This window comes from Callithrix jacchus, chromosome 4 (genome assembly GCF_049354715.1).
Source record: "Callithrix jacchus isolate 240 chromosome 4, calJac240_pri, whole genome shotgun sequence".
NCBI lineage: Eukaryota > Metazoa > Chordata > Mammalia > Primates > Cebidae > Callithrix > Callithrix jacchus.
In genome coordinates this window covers 139,150,848-139,168,711 of record NC_133505.1, presented here as the reverse complement: position 1 = coordinate 139,168,711, position 17,864 = coordinate 139,150,848, and the positions used below count along the sequence as shown (strand labels likewise).

Below are 17,864 nucleotides of genomic sequence, written 5' to 3'. Positions count from 1 at the left end.
GAGCTACAACAAAATCAATCCTGTGCTTAGCATATGACTAGGCACTTGTGTGATCTTAAACAGAAAACAAGTAGACTGTAGAGAGACATGGAAGATGCTTAAAAATAAGGCACAACTGAACTAACTTGTATTTATTAAGTATTAATTTAAGTTTCCTTTTAATCTACCACAGATTTATTAAACCAGTGGTGGTTTTCCCATTGCACTATAAACAAAAAAACTTTCATAAATCAACTTGTACTCTAATTTACCAATAAGTTCCTGTCTTTTACCTTTTTGTTGCTCTGTTTACCTTTTTGTGTCTTTTAATGCTTTCCCAGAAGATCATATAGTAGTCATGTGAAAAATATTTTTAGTTCAGTAACTATTAAATGAACTAGCAATTATCTCCTTTTATTCCCTGGAATTGCTATCCCAGACACTGGAGATACAGCAGCAGACAGTTCTTCATCCTACATAAGAGACATTACATAGGAGGTTTTTATATTAATAAGGACACAACAAGTGTGCAGATAACATTTTCCACTCACGAACTTCCGGTTTCTTTCAAAATCTCTTCGAGAAGACCCAAATCTCCCAAATTACTATTTCTGAAAATCTAAATTACAAGCCTTCAGTCATAGGTAACTTCTGCACATGGAAAGGATTTATTTTGGGAGATGTGACATTATCACATCAAATTGGGAGACTTTTTAAGCCCTATGGATTCAAGGCACCTGGCTGAATTTAACTTGGCAGCAGCCAGATTAGATAAAATACTGTATGTCAGGAATCCTTTGTAATTCATTTATCTTAATACTTCTAAATATTGCAAGGTTGTCTAGACTGTAATTCTTTATTTATTTATTTGAATACCAAGAGATGAAATCTTACTCTTAAGTTTTCAAAAGACCTGAATGGAATTCACTCATAGCATATTTTAAAACAAGAAATTGGAATGAGCCCAGGACGAGGGCTCAGACAGCTAAGTTTTGGTACCAGCAGAGTCAGTAACTATCAGGGCAACTTGAAGAGGCCACTTAACCTCAGGTTCTTCTTTAGCGTATTGTCCCTTCCCCTCCCCGAGCCCAGAGTTCTATTAAAGGTAATATGAACGGATATTTGGAAAGTGCACTAAATCTCACACGGATGTAGGATCCTTTCATGAGTTCCTTCAATGATTGAAATGTCTCTTCCTAATTTCACCAGCCACTTCCTAATTCTCAAAAACTGCACCACTTTCAGTTCTTTATTTCTTGAACTTTCTGTGACAGGTGACAATCATAGACCATGCCTTCTTTTCTTCCTTCATTCTCTATTTCCTGGTTTATTTCCTGTCTTGCGGATTACTCCCTTTCTGGTTTATTTCCTGTCTTGTGGATTACTCCCTTTCACGGTTATTCTTTCTCTGTCAATCTCTCTTAAATAGATAACATTACACAATTAGTGTGGTGAGTTTCAGCAAGAATTTTATCCTGGGTTTTGCTTTTTTTCCCACCTAAGTGCATCTGGACTTTTGATGTCACGTATCCTGGTGATTCTTTTAGAAAATAGGCAAAGGTTAAGCCAATCTATCTTCTAATTAATTTGGTGAGGGCTTTCTTTCACTTGTAGCAATTGATGCTTTTCATCTAATAATTACAATATATTTGGATATTTATCACTGGAACCATCTCTGCTTGTTTTAAACCCTGTGAAAACTACGCCCTGCTTTTCAGGAATGCTTAGAATGACTTGTATGTGCTAGGAAAACTTGTTTACTAAATGAGCACCCAGAGAAGACTCTTCACTTATTCCTTCATTGTTCCTGCTAAGACTGTGTATTCGCTTTTGCATTTCTCGATGGAGTTGTGAACGCGATCTACTGCAGAGTTAAAGGTCAGCTAACAAGATAGGCAAGAGCTAATGGGGCGGGGTGAAGACCCGCGTGCCGGGAGGCTATCTTCACCAGATAAAGAAGACAACTATACTCCATTCCGTCCTCTGCTTTTTTGCACGCAAGCTAAGAGGCGTTCACCATTTCTACGTCAGACTTCGTAGGACAGCTCCCCTGCAATTTTGCTGATACCCCCATTCCTTAGCTTGAAACTGGAGGGGGCGGTGAGGGCTGCTGTCACTCAGCCCCCTGGGCCAATAGGAAAGGGATGAGCCCCGCCTTCTTCCTGGTGCTGTGCTGTGAGCATGCGCATTGGGCGTCCCCACGCCACCGCCCATCAGCTGATAATTGCTACTGAAGTCTCCGGGGTAGGTGGGTGACGGTGGCTAGTGGTGTAGGAGGGAGCTGCTGAGTTCCAGGTAAGAGGACCCTGGGGAGGGGAGCTCCCTGGCCAGGCGACAGGGAGGCGCGGTGCGCCTGCGGTTCCTGCGCCTCCTTGTTTGTGCGTGTGGTCTGGTGGCCGCCGCCCTGCGCTCTGCAGCTGGCACTCGGGAGGCGAGAAAGGGCCGGGCTGCCCGGGCTCCCCGAGCGCCCGCGGCTCCACACGCCCCCCGGCCGGGTGCAGGGACGCGGCGAGTTCCGCATTCCTGGCGCCCGCGGCTGTGGTCAGGTGGGCCCGGCCAGCCCGGCACCAGCCGCGATCCTTGGGCAGCACTCCCGAGGCGTCCGGCGACTGAGCTCACCCCGGGGCGGGCGCCAGGGCCGGCTGGGGCCCAGCTCAGGAATCCAGACACGACCAAGTGACCTCTTCCTCTTTTCAGCTCACGGATTGAAAAACACGCTTTAAATTTCCCGAATATAGAGGAACCGAAAAATGTATGGCTGTAGCAAACAAACAGTGTATGTTTATTGAGTGGCTCATGGTATGTGGTGTTTTATTTGGCTTGATGACTTTAACATACTTCCTTTGACATTGTTAGCATACACCTTTAATTAATTTACATATAAACCTTTAAACATACATAAAATGTTTCAAATATTTCTTCCACCTTGTTTTCTAGGTTCCTTTCTTTAAATTGAGACAAAGAAAAAAAGTTGCATTTCTGATCAAATGCTGTGCGTTTTTTCCCCACAAATTTCTTACATTTCCTTGGCTCTTATCTATATCTAGGTTAATTTTTGTTTACATCAGATCATTGTATTCTGACTATAATTATATATAAAACTTGCTCAGAATCTGGAAAGAAAAGGAAGTAATTATGAAATGCTGTGCTTTTAATAATGTTGGAGGTGGACATTTCTTCTGCAGGTGCACACCTGCACACCTGGGCAGAAGCTGATAACGGTGTTAAATTGTGTCTTGTGATGTGGACAGACCTTGTAGGCCACTTGGAGAAGTTGGCCTCAGACCTGTGACTAGTTAAGAATTATGCTCTTAACTTCACAGTTTCTGCAGAGGTTAATATGATACCATATTAACTCATTAACATCATCATTTTTCCTCAGCTGTGTTACTTATGTTGCTCTTTTTTTTTTTTTTTTTTGAGACAGAGTCTCTCTCAGTCACCAGGTGCCGGGCTGGAGTGCAGTGGCAGGATCTCGGCTCACTGCAACCTCTGCCTCCCGGGTTCAAGCAATTCTCCTGCCTCAGCCTCCCGAGTAGCTGGGACTACAGGCGAGTGCCACCATGCCGGGCTAATTTTTGTATTTTTAGTAGAGACGGGGTTGCCCCGTGTTGGCCAGGATGGTCTCAATCTCTTGACTTCATGATCTGCCGGCCTCTACCTCCCAAAGTACTGTGATTACAGATGTGAGCCACCGTGCCCCACCCTTATATTGCTCTTGATAACAAAGTCATCCCCATTTTGATTTTGACCCCAAACTTTTAAGTGCTGATGGTTGAAAAGTAAGTTATAAAGTCTGGGCTCAGCGGCTCATGCCTGTAATCCCAGCACTTTGGGAGGCTGAGGAGGGCAGATCACTAGGTCAGGACTTCGAAGCCAACATGGTGAAACCCCGTCTCTACTAAATTTACAAAAATTAGCCAGACATGGTGGCCCGCTCCTGTAATTTCTGTTACTTGGGAGGCTGAGGCAGGCAGGAGAATTGCTTTAAGCTGGGAGGCAGAGGTTTCAGTGAGCCAAGATCACACCATTGTACTCCAGCCTGGGCCACGAGTAAGACTCTGTCTCAAAAAAAAAAAAAAAAAAAAAAAGGAAAAAAGAAAAGTAAATTATAGAAAATATCCACAGTAAGTCTGAGTTATGTTTCATGTAATTACATTTAATTTGCAAGCTTCATGTGTGAAAGTGTGAACAAAAAAAATCCTTAGGATTCTGAACTAAAACCAAGTAGTGCAAAAGTTCAGTGGATGGAAGAGCTAAGGCCAAAGAATGCAGTTAATGTAGTTTGTGCAGAGAATACTTATATAGACAGAGCACCCTCACATTGCTTGCGCATTTACTATGCACCAAGCACTGTAGATTACACAGGGTAACAAGGTCATCTCTCTCCTGTTTATATACTAGAAGTAGCTCCTATTTGTATTCCAGAGGTGTAGGGATCAATAATAAACAGTCTACTAATTAGGCTATTGAGTATTGTGAAGCAATAAGTTAAATTGACAAAGAGTGGACAGTGGTGAGTTCTCACTTCAGATCAGAGTGGCCGCAAAGGTTTCTCTAGCATGTGATGAGGCCTTGCTGGGGAGAAGGAGCCAGTCACATGGAGATCATGAGAATAGCTTTCTAGAAATAGGAAATGGTACCCCACAAAGGCCCAAGGCAGCAAGAAGCCTGGGACCTTCAGGATCTGAAAGAAGGCACTGGAATTTTATGTTTTAGAAATGGTAACATTTACCCTCAGGCTGGTGTGTTTTCTTAGGAAGTGGGTACATTCATTCATTCTACAAATATTTACTAAGCACTTATGATGTAGCCAGACATTGAGAATAGTACAGTCTACAAAACAGACAAAACAATGCCTACCTCCCCACCCCTCAAAATTTATTTGGTGTAGAGGATACAGAGAGGTCCAGTTGTTTATGCTGATGCTAATGATTAAGAAAGTGAAATTGACCATTTCTTTTCCCAGGTTCGATTTATAGAGCATGAGATATGTGCAAAATGGAAATCTTAAGGATTCTACAGTATATCTGATTTTAACTGGGAGTAGTGTCTGACACTTTAAGATGAAATTTTAACACTCCTTTGTTCATTCTTTTGTGTTCTTTAGAAGCAGTCTTGAGAAGACTCTCATCTGAATGTTGCACTTTGATTCTCCCTTCCTGTTTTTATAGTGTTTGTATATCTTCATAGAAAGATGATTATTGAGATGTGATTAGCACTGTGCAATAGATCTTTCTGTGATAATGGAAGTGGTCTATGAAAGAGCTGTCCAAGCTGCTGGCCACTAACCACACAGAATTTTTGAACATTTGAAAGGTGTCAGGTATGACTGAAGAACTGGATTTTTCATTTAACATAATTTTAATTCTCTAAAAATGAGAGCTACAATGTGATACACAATATAAAAAGGTGTGAATTGTCACATCAAAAAATGAAATGTAGAGTAAAAGTATAGTTTCTTAATGCAATCAGTTACATTGTTAGCAACTTAAAATAACTTGTGATAATTTTTTTGCTTTTATTATTATTTTAATTGACAGATAATGATTATATATATTTGTATGGTACATGTGATTCTTCATAGATGTATACAATGCATAATGATCAAATTAGGGTAATTAGCATATCCATTACCCCAAACATTTAACATTTCTTTGTGTTAAGAGCATTCAAAATTCATTCTTCTAGCTATTAGAAAATATGCAATAAATTGTAATTAATTATAGTCACCTTTTAGGGGTATAGAACACTAGACTTCACTCCTCCTGCCTAGCTGTGTTTTGGTATTAGTTTACCAACCTCTGGCTATCCCCTCCCTATCCTTCTATCCCTCCCTGCTTCTAGTAACCACTGTAATTTTAATTTTAACAGCCCATTTAGTTAGTGGCTACACTATTAGACTGCCTACACTATTAGACAGTGCAGGTCTAGATAATGAATTATATAATTATTATTCTAAGCAATGAAATGGGAATTCTGAACGGGCTTTCAAAAATCTTCAGCAAGAGTACTTTACTGCATAGCAGCTCTGGGCTAGGTAATGGAGACTGATGCGGAAAGCAGACATCTGAGTAACTCAGCATCCATTTAGCCTATATGCAGAGATCATAAGCTTTTAATCAATTTATAGTTACCTATATGTCTATGCGTGTACTTCTGTACATATTTTTTAAAGACAGCCATTTGGTTCCTTTACTTTCGGTATCTAATTATCAAAAGAGCCGACTGTTGTTGCCTTTTAGAAACCACTTATTAGCAGAATAAGAGAGAAAAGAAATGAGCTATTCCTCTGTGTTACCTTGATCAACTCATGTAGTTATCCCAAACATGTTCCTTCATCCTGGGAGCGGGAATAGCAAAACCTCAATAGGGGCTTGCAGAAAAGTGGTAAATTTGGTTTTTCTAATTAAATGGGTTCACCTGCCCTCAATTTGGTTGTACAAGGAAACAGTATGGCTTAGTGTTTAAAAAATGTGGGCTCTGTGATATTTTCAAATTTTAGCTCCTTTGCTTAAGCACATTATTTATTCTCATTATGCCTCAGTTTCTTCATGTAAAAAATATGACATTAGTAATTATACCTACATCATAGGCTTTTAAGTGTTAACTGAGAAAATAAATTTAAAAGTTTTAAGCACATGCTTAGGAAATATAAGTTCTGGATGAATATTGGCCATTGTTAACCTTGTTTTATTTTACGTATCTTTCTTCTCTGTCTTTTGCAAATTGCTTTTCATTCTTCACTTATGATTCCTGGCTAGGTACAATGGCTCAAACCTGTAATCCCAGCACTTTGGGAGACTGAGATGAGAGGATCGTATGAGCCCAGGAGTTCAAGCCAGGAGGCAGAGGTTGCAGTGAGCTAAGATTGCGTCACTGAACTGCAGCCTGGGTGACAGAGGGAGACTCTGTCTTAAAAAAAAAAAAATCAAAAAATTTGTGAGATGTGGTGGCAGGCACCTGTAGTCCCAGCTACTTGGGATACTGAGGTGGGAGGATTGCTTAAGCCCAGAAGTCAGGGCTGCAGTGAGTCGTGATCACACCACAAACAACAACAGTAACGCCAAAGAAAAACTAAAACAAAACTCTTGATTCCAGTCAATCTAAGTCGCAGCTCTTTGGGAAAATGAAGCCAGTTGCCAATTGTCTCCCCAGGAGGAACTTTCTCACATTTAGTAGCTTGGGAGAGGGATGAAGAAAATTGATTGTGTTTGTGACTGAGTGGTTGATTTTCTAGAGAGGAAAAGAAAGGTGGCCTTGAAAGAAAACAGTGAGAAGACTGGGCTACACTGGTTTGAGGGTAAGGAAGATGCTATAGAATACTGTGTTTGACTTGATAGAACTCTTCATGGGAGAGAGATTAGGCCTCAGGTGTGGTTGTGTGGTTTTGAGACAGGTGAGTTTGTCATGGTCTTGTGCTAATGTTGGTCTTGTAGCTGCAAGAACAGATCATAACTTTCCTCTGTGGAGGGTAGAAAAGCATCTGGTATCTGAATGTGCACTGCCTCATTTTGATCCTAGCAGTAGGCCCAAATCCTAAATGTCTTGCCCAAAGTAGAAATTTCCAGTTGCTAGGTCCACTGTGTGCTGCACAGGCAGTGGCTGAATTCTTGTGGCTTTCACAGACATGTAGACACTAGAGAGAGCCAAGGGTATGAGCTGGAGACATGGATGTGAGACTCATTCAGGTATAGGCTAAAATGGAACCATGTGTATGGAAGAGCATCCCTGGAGAGTACATGAATGACAAACTGAACATTTTTCCATTCAATGTGTTTGTTTTGGCTGTAAGCCAGTTTTTCCAGAGATCTACTTGATAGAGGGAAAGGAGAAAGGAAGATATCATTGAACCAAGAGAAAATTGTCTTTATCCATATCTTGGAATATTATTTGGCAATAAGGAATGAAGTACTGATATATGATACAACACAAATGGACCTTGGAAACATACTGAGACGAAGAAGCTAGTCTTGAAGAACACGTTGTATGATTCCATTCCTGTGAAATGTCCTGAATAGGCAAACCTATAAAGATATAAGGTAGATTAGTAGTTGTCTTTGGTCAGTGAGGTTGGGAGAAATGGAGAATGATTGCTAATGATTACAAACTTTCCTTTTAGAGTAATGGAAATGTTCTAAAAGTGATGATTGTACAGTGTTGTGAATATATTCAAAACTGTTAGATTGTGTACTTCAAGTAGGTGTATTGTGTGGCATACAAATTGTATCTCAATAAGGCCATTTTATTTATATAAATTTAAGGGGTGCAAATGCAGTATTGTTACGTGGATATATTGCATAGTTGTGAAGCCTGGGCTTTTAGTGTAACCATCACCTGAATAATGTACATTGTACCCATTAAGTAATTTCGCATCCCTCAGCCTCCTATATCCTTTTGAGTCTCCAGTGTCTTATTATTCCACACTTTGTCATGTTTACACGTTGTAGCTTCCACTTACAAGTGAGAACTTGCAGCATTTGACTTTGTTTCTGAGTCATTTCACTTAAGATAATGGCCTCCAGTTCCAACTGTGTTGCTGCAAAAGACATGACTTCAGTCTTTTTAAAGGCTGAATAGTATTCCATTGCATTTATATACACTACATTTTCTTTATCCATTCAGGAATGTTAATAGACACTTGATGGGCACTTAGGTTGACCCAAATCTTTGCTATTGTGAATAGTGCTACAATAGACATGCGATGGCAGGTATCCTTTTGGTATAATGGTTTCTTTTCTTTTGGGTAGGTACCCAGTAGTGAGGTTACTGGATCAAATATTAGTTCTATTTTTAGTGCTTTGATGGCTTGCCGTACTGTTTTCTATAGAGGTTGTACTACTTTACACTCTCAACAACAGTGTGTGTGTGTTCCTTTTTCTCTGCATCCTTGCCAACATCTGTACTTGTTTGACTTTTTTTTTTCTTTCCTTCTCAAAATCTGTTTCTGGATGACTGTTTAACAGCCATTCTGACTGTTATGAGATATCTCATTGTGGTTTTAATTTGCATTTTTCTGATGCTTATTGATGTTAAGCATTTTTTCATATGCTTCTTGGCCATTTGTATGTCTTCTTTTGAAACATGTCTATTCGTATGCTTTGCCCACTATTTAATGGGGTTATTTGTGAGGTTTTTTGTTGTTGTTGAGTTGTTTGAGTTTCTTGTAAATTCTGGATATTAGTCTTGTTGGATGTATGGTTTGCAGATATTTTTCTCCCATTCTACAGGTTGTCTGTTCATTCTGTTTATTATTTCTTTCGCTGTGTGGAAGCTTTTAGTTTAATTAAGTCTATTTTTGTCTATTTTTTGGTGGTGTTGCTTGTGCTTTTGAAGTCTTAGTCATAAATTCTTTGCCTAGACCAATGTCCAGAAGAGCTTTCCCTAGATTTTCTTTTAGTATTTTAATCCTTTCAGGTATTATGTTTAAGTCTTTAATCCATCGGGATTAATTTTTTTTAAGGGTGAGAAATAAGTGTCCAGGTTTACTCTTCCACCTGTGGCAATCCAATTTTCTCAGCACCATGTATTGAAAAGTGTGTCCTTTCCTCAGTGTATGTTTTTGTCAACTTTGTCAAAAAGATCAATTGGCTGTATATGCGACTTTATTTCTGAGTTCTCTATTCTGTTCCATTGTTGTGTGTGTCTGTTTTTATATGAATATCTTGCTGTTTTAGTTACCATATCCTTGTAGTATAATTTGAGGTCAGGTAATGTGATGCCTCCAGCTTTGTTCTTTTTGCTTAAAATTGCTTTGGCTATTTGAAAACCTGTATTTTTTTTTTAAGCGACTTGGAGATGCATTTAAAATTGCATGGTTTCAAGGACGTTCTGGATGGTGGTGTCATTGAATCCTGAGGTCTGCTCTTGTTGTGTCTGGGCCCAAGTCCAAGGCTACCTGGAAGGAAGGTTAATCCTGTCTCCCCACTGTAGTGGTCCAGCTGACTGACTTTAGGTTTGAATTTACCCTTTTATGCAATTGGTTTTGAATCTGTCTCTAGGATTTGGTGAGACTCAAAGAGCCCAGAATAGATCAACTGTACCTGAGAAGGAAATTGGAGAATATCTAAAAGCAGCCAGGACTTTCAGGGTGGCCAGGCACATTCAAAATGCACCAGAGTTCCAGGCATGGAACCAGTTCAGCTGTTGTACTTCCTGCCAACACTGTCCCTTAGAGCAAAGACACATATTTCACTGTGACTTCTTCTCCTCTACCAGAAATCATCTGTGGCATTAGCTCTATGTGGTAGTAAAGCAAGGATAGCCTTGACATCAGAACCCTGGGACTGAATCCCACCTCCACCTGTGGTGGGTTGTGTTACCATTACTTAATCATAATAAGCCCACTGTTTGCTCATCATTAAAACAAGAATTATGCCACTTCCTTTAAGTAGGAGGTTGTGAAAATTAAATTAGTGTGTGTGAAATACTTTCCATGTCACAGATGTGCGAGAAATGTTAGGCTGTTCTTCTCTTTTCCCTTCTGTGTTGTTTTCCCCTTGTCCCAGCTGTGAATCATCTGATCCAGGGTTGGCCAGGAACCTTCCCTTCCTTTAGTAAATATCATACTGCCTGTGCCCTTTCCACATGCTCTGGGTCTCTCCCCCCAACCTTCATGTCCTTGCCTTTGTGGTTCTGCATACTGGTCACAACCAGGTATCCAGATTTATGTTTCTGTTCCATAAATTCTTTCTCTATAAGGGCGATGGTCATTTTTTCTTTTTGTAGCTCTTCTCGTTTTAGACTAGCACGTGATCTTTTATGGATTTGTAGGGGATTTTTGTTGGTTTGCATTATTAGCTTCATCCTCTCTCCTAAATGACAAACTTGATTTGAGCAGATACTGTGTCAGTGTGTTTCGTTTGTTTTGTTTGCATTGCCCAGGTGCTTAGTTTAATGCTGGGCATGTAGCAGGCTCTTAGTAGAGAGTTTTTAACAAATTGACCACCAACGACTTTGCGGTATTCCAGTGCATAGTCATGGAAAAGATGGGGCGGTAGTAGTTGAAATTCTTCGCTGTGCATAGTCCTGTACTCAGGGACATTCCTTTTCAACTTTCTTTCCAAACCCTGATTGGAGTGGTGGTGTGGATTGAAGAGGTAGACAATGTCATCTGACCTTCCTCCTGTAGCAGTATCTCAGTGTCTCTTGTATTCTGAAATGCTGGAAGGGGAGAGTCTCAGTGTCTCTCGTATTCTGAAATGCTGGAAGGGGAGAGTCATTCATTCTACTTCCTCTGCCAGGAAGGTTTGATTAACATTTGCTTGTCAGTGGTTGGCTCCACTATTTCAGATTTAACCTTTTCCATTAAAATTAGAGCCCTATCAATCACACATTACTGAGCAGGTCCTGTGTGTGTATTAAATTAGATACCAAGGTTGGTGCAAAAGTAATCGCAGTTTTTACAATTATTGGTAATGGCAAAAACTGCCATTACTTTTGCACCAACCTAATATAATGAAATTTCTGGGGATAGCCTGAAAAGTCTGTGCTCCATTTAATAAATATTTAAATGCCTCTTTGTGCTAAGTTGTTTTAAATGTTGGGGAAAGATAAATAGCTTGTGGGCTCTGCCTTATAATTGTTTGCAGTTTAATTAAGGAAAAATATGTAAACTAAAATTATATACAGGAAAGGGATTTAATAATTTTTCTTTAAGAGATCAAAGAAGTTTTCAAAGGGAATATGCAATTTTAATTGTTTGACGTGTTATTATTTAGGTGTCTGCTTTGAAAACTGCACAGCCTAGCAACATCTGATGAAATTAGCGAATAAGCACCTCAGCCATGTCTTACACTCCAGGAGTTGGTGGTGACCCCGCCCAGCTGGCCCAGAGGATCTCTTCCAACATTCAGAAGATCACACAATGTTGTGAGTTAAGGTTTTAAATGGACTTCCCTGTTTGTTTCCACTCTTAACTGAACTTGGGGGAGGTTCATAAAAGGACAACTCTGCTGATCCAGTGAGGGAGGAGCATTCCTCTAACAACAAGTTTTAAAGGACTCCAACTCTTTAGAATGAATGCAAGAGAATTATATTTGAGATAACATTTACTGCATTTTTCTAGAGGAATTCAGGGCCAGGCACATAATACATTATTTCATTAAATACAAAAAAGGTTTAAAAGGATAATGGATTCTTATATTTGCTTTAAAGCTCCCTGGTTCTAGATGAGATGATACCTGTTGACTCAGTCTCATAGGTTTGGAACCAGGTAGCACTACCAAGGGCTGACGGGACATAAAATTTATTAAAAATAAAATCTGACTGGATATGGGTTAGGTTTATCTTGTGAAGGGCAAGTATGTGGTACCTTATTAAGGAGCAAGAGGAACTAAGAAGGGGACGTTTTAATCTATTGAGGAAGATAGCACAGACAGTCAGACATGCATTCCCCACAAATTGTTGTTTGTTACACTTGTCAAAGATAGAATACCAGTAGACTGATGCAGTGTGACATTTCATTCAGAACTATTCCTCGTCAGGATAGGTATGAAGTAAATCATTCCAGCAGATTTGAGCCTATAAGTTTTTTTTCTTTGTTTCTAAATTATAGCTAATCACATATGTTGGGTGATTCTAGTCATTTGCTCTTAGTACTTGAACTTTTTCTTCTTTCAGAGTATGTTAATACAGGTTTATTCTTCAGCCTACTTCCTTACAAGGATATTCTTTTGAACTGCGAAAGTAGTGTTTTCAAATGATCTTACTGTGTTTCTTTATCTAATCATTAACTCCCTTACAGCTGTTACTCTATCTGAGCGATTTAAATGAGATGCTAGTATGTTTTAGGAGCAAAGAGAGTAAAACTAGGTTACAAGTGGCTCTAAAAAGGCGCTGCTGTGAACAGTGGTATAAAATAATGCTTATTCTGATTTGGGGTGATTTCTGGAACTTGCCTGTTCCTAGAAGAACAAGGAAGTGCACAGTGTCAGGCACCATGTTGTCCACAACAGGGAACCTAGGAATGGTACATTGAGAGCTGCTGCAGTTTGTTGCAGGGCAGTAGCATTGGCTCTGCTTTGCTCCTCTGGCTTCACATCTGTTCTGATGGTGGCCACAGAAGAGCCTCTGCTTTTTTTAATGGCTCCCTTGCTGCTGGTTAGAAATAGTAGTACTGGTCTGCCCCAGGTATATCTGGCTACCTGTGCAGAAATTAGGGTGCTTGTAATTCTAATTACAGGTATGGAAAATTAGGACCTTTATACAAGAAAGGAGGTCAAGAGGCCTTCCTCCAAAGAAGAGAATAAATAAGCATCCCGTGTTGGGAAAGCTAAACAGTGTCAGGAATTGAGGATGAGGAATGACTGTCCTATACCGAGATTGTGGAAGTAGCAAACAGTAGGTAGCATGAAAGATACGTGGATTGAAGATTGTGTGTGAGCGTGAACTGGAAGGAGAAAAGGGTTGACTTAAATCAGGCCATGTTCCCTAAGAAAGAGATCAGGTAACAATGGATGAAAAGTGACAAATTGAGCCAGAGTTGAATATTTATGGCATGGTTGGTAGCTAAGTGTGAATACATGCAGGGCAGTCTTGGAGTGTGAAGGGATGGCGATGATACTCCACGCTCCATGTGAAGAGCTGTTGAGAAGACTGGGACTGTTCATGCAGGCGAAGATACAGTCACCATCTCCAAATATTTGAATCACTGTCATGTGTGAAGCAGAAGCCCTATGTTCGGCCTGAACATAGGGGCCTCCACAAATGTACAGACGTTACAGATAGTCAGATTTCAACTTGTGAAGGAGGAAGAGCTTCTGAATAATTCAAGTTGTTAAGGGAGAATCGCCTCCCTTAGGAGGAATGAGATTGCTTATCAGTGACAAGAAAAAGATGGTCAGATATTTCTCAGATTTATTAATAAGAATTTTAAACATAGGAATCATAGCTCAGACTAAGCAGGTTTTAATTTTGATATTCTATTGTGATTCATTCAACAAATAATTGTTGAGGCACATACTGCTTGCTAGATACTGTTCCAAACTGTAGGAATGTAGCAGTAAACAATCTATGAGGTCCTGCTCTCATAGTAGTTTACAATGTAGTAAGGAGAAATAATGAGTAACTTAATTTTCTTTAAAGAAAATACAGTGAAAGTGAGGTGAGAGCTAGTGACTAGGGAAGCTGCCTTTGCTTTCGATGGTCTGAATAAGGACAAGGAGGGATTGGTAGTGAGAAGATTTAGAGAAAGGGCATTTCAGACAGAAGGAATAACTAGTATTAAAAATTCGAAAGCAGCCCTAGGCTTGAAAATATTCAGAAAATAGGGAAAAGGGAAAAAGCCAGCATGGCTGAGGCACAACAGCTGGGGCAAGAGTGCCAGAAGATGAAACCAGAGGGATCTGGTGGGTCAGCTGGGGCCTTGTAGGTCGTTCACGGAGTTTAGAGTTCATTTTCAGAGGCAGTGGAAATACTGGAAGTGTATAACCAGGGGAGAGACATAATCAAATCTACGTTTTGAAAAAAATCGCTTGGCTGCTGCATAGAAAACAGACATTGGGGGAATAGCAGGGAGATATGCTGGTCGTCGCAGAGGTCTGGGAAGAGAGATGTTGGCTTGGACCAGGGTGATAGCAGTGGGGATGGAGAGAAGCAGTGAGTGTATTTTGGAGGTAGAGCCAGCGGGACTCGTGTGTGCGTAGGGGTGATAGAGGAAGGAAGGAGTTAAAGATGACTGCATAGTTTTAGCATTGAGCAACTGACTAGGTGGTGGCAAGCGTGTACTGAGATGGGAGGGACTACAGTTCAGGACAAGTAGGGGAGAGTTTTGTTTTGACCAAGTACATTTTGAGATGTCATTTAGATATCTAAGTGGAGATATCAGACATCTCAAGAATTTGGAAGTCAAAGTGTCCTCAGAGTGTAAGTGTTATTTAAAACCATAGGTGTGAAGTAATCACATAAAAGTTAGTAAAGAGGCCTGGAACATTAAAAAATGTTGAAATCAGGAAAATAGCATGAAGACTCTAAGGAGTGACCTGTGTGATAAGATAAAAATCAAGATGTGGTAGATATCTAGAAGTTAAAGAATGTTTCAAGAATGAGTGAGGCATTATCTCTGTCCAATGCTACTAAGAGACTAAGATAAAAGCAGGTACTTGGAGTTGGTAAACTGGTGACTTTGAAAAGAATGTTCTTATAGCCATATTGCAAGTGTAGATGGAGGAAGGGAAGGAGAAGCACCCACTCTTTCCATTTTAAAAAGACTTTCCAGAGTCTTACTCACCACTGCTTATTGATCATGTGGCTACACCTAGCTGCCAGAGAGGCTGAAAACATCTTAGCAGGATTTCAGTGTGCTCACTATAATTGGGGATTATTCTATTTGAGAAAGAAGGGGGAGAGAATCAATATTTAGTAGGCAACTAGCAGACTCTGCCATGAAAGTAGAAAGAAAGAGAATCAAAGAAAGGGTTGCATTTTCCACTGCAAGAGGGAAATTCTGGTAAGAGTATAATTGCAAAGGAAATGTTTTGAAAGTGAGAGGTTATGGGAATGGACCACTAGTGAGTGGTTCACATTTCACCCGCTGTATAGAGGCGAGGCTAAGTGCGGTACAGATGAAAATGTGGTGGGCAAACATAGATTTCCTGTTTGAGTGGGTATGTGCTTAAATGAAATGTGAGGCAAGGTCATCAGATAGAGAATGGGAGGGGAAGAAGGGAGTTTAGCAAATGTGTTGAGTGTATATTTAAGATTTAGGGTCATGAATTTAGTGAAACCAGTCGTCACTGTATTTTTTCTAATTCTGAGATTCAGTGTCTAAATGAAGGGGAGTTTACATAAAGTATTGTTAAAAATCTAACCTACTGTCAAGTATGTGTACTGATAAGGGCTATGGCAGAAATCACATGGAAGTGAAAGGCAGAAGTGTGAAATTTCAGTTCATTTTTTTCCCCATTTGGTAATGCTGGTAACACTGGGTGCGATTGACTAAAATGATACTTCGCATCACATTTCGGTTCCTTTCACACTATATTTGCATCTTTTGAAATTGTGTCAGTACAAATTAACTGTTTTTACAAAAGAAACCTAAAAAGAAGATGCTGTAAGTAAGGTAATATGTAATTAGAACATGGGCATCTGTTAAACTAAAGCAAAAGTCTTCTTGAGTGTTGTGGTGCAAAAATTTATTTTCACATTAGTTTTGATGAGATAAATGAACGCTCTAAAATATCAAGTTGTGTGGTTTTGTTTATGCCAAAAAAAGAAAATGGCAGTCAAAAATATTTTTAAACCATTTCTCGTTAAAGATAATCTGTAGTCTTTTGAATTTGTTTCACTAGTAAAGCATTTAAACCATATTATAATGATATAATTTATATTAAGCATAAAATACTTAAATATTGTAAATGCTTACATGTACATGCTTACATTCTAAAATACATTAGAAATATAATTATATTAAAATAATATAACTTTTAAAGAGTTGAGTAGTTATAACAAACTATGACTTTATTGCAGGTTTTGTAACAGTTTAAAATGATTAAGAAAATATTTTTATCCTAAGAGAGAAAGTGTTGACTCTGTAACAGAGTCAGCAAGGCACTTGTGCCACCCATGCTTCATCTTTGGCCCATGGCATAGACTGTATTCTCTGTTGATAGCCTAGCATGCCATCCAGTCTTTTTCAACCCAAGGCTCCAGGTAGCCATTCCCAGTAGACTGGAGTTGGCAGGCAAACAAAACTGTTTGTTATCACAAGTCTAGAAGATCATCATGCCTCTAAGAAATGCTTAGATTTAGTTTTCAAACTTTGGGTTGAGATGTTCAAAAGTTTTTATTAGCAACATCTCTGTCCATTTACCTTCTATCATTTCTCTGTATTCTCGGTCAGACATACTCCTAGCTGTGATGTGGAGTATGAGGATAAACAAGCCTGTGTGGGTTTACCTACAAAGCCATCATATAGGGATGATGGGCTGAGCCTATCATATATGTAAACCAGAGTAGGCATTTTCACAGGGGCCATTCATCCTCACCCAAACACAAACAATGTAGAAAAGTATCTTCAGAGCACACAGAGAAAACTCATGTTTTTAAATGCAGCAGAATCAGTATATCAAAATTCATCACGTAAATAAACACAGGCTTGTTTTTTTCAGACTTTTCAAAAATTGAAGTATAATGTATATATTGAACATATATACATTATATCTCGAGTAGTAGAAAAATTATTTGTGTGTATCTCAGTTAATTATCTATCATATTACCACAAATATCAAGAAATAGAATGTTACTTGTCCCCCTAAAATCCTTCTTGTGCTGACACCCCTTCATGCCCTTCAGAGATGACCAGTGTCCTGACTTTGTTAATATCATTGATTAATTTTCCTTTTTAAAAAATCTAATAGAATCAAGAATCAAATAGAATTATTTTATGTTGGGCTTTTTTTTTTATCATGTTTGCAGGATTCACCACAATTTATTTATTTTTCTACTGTTGGTAATATTTCCATTTTTTGATTTTGCTTTTATTTTTTGCTAGGATGACCTGTACTTCCCTGAACATTCTTATATGTTCTTTTGTTGCATGTAAAGGAATTGGGTTACTGGCTCATAGGATATGTGTATGTTCAGCTTTCATGGATAATAGCTAAACAGTGTCCTAAAATGATTATACAGCCAGTGTATCAGAGTTTGTGCTACTCAGAGTCCTTGCCAACATTTGATGTTTACCATTTTTTATCCATTTTAGCGATACGTTTCTCTTGATTTACTTTTGCAATTCCCTGATTAGAATCGGAGTATTGAGAATGTAGCTAAGTTAAATAAATCAATGAGATGATAGGAAATGTTTCTAATCAGGCAAGCTATATGTGATTGCATGTACATTTCCTGAAATCAGATCCAGATAGCAGTGTGACCTTGAGTAAGCTATC

At 39.2% G+C, this 17,864-nt stretch overlaps 1 protein-coding gene across 1 annotated transcript in view; it reads left to right on the top strand.

Moving 5' to 3' along the window:
* The first annotated feature begins 2,164 nt into the window (after positions 1 to 2,164).
* The window catches only part of STX7 (syntaxin 7), a 60,173-nt gene continuing 44,473 nt past the window's right edge, over positions 2,165 to 17,864 (top strand). Inside the window, exons 1-2 of the mRNA XM_002746968.7 lie at positions 2,165 to 2,274; positions 11,700 to 11,850. Of these exons, the coding sequence (XP_002747014.1) occupies positions 11,766 to 11,850 (85 nt within the window). The 5' untranslated portion in view covers positions 2,165 to 2,274; positions 11,700 to 11,765. The remainder of the gene's footprint in view (positions 2,275 to 11,699; positions 11,851 to 17,864) is intronic.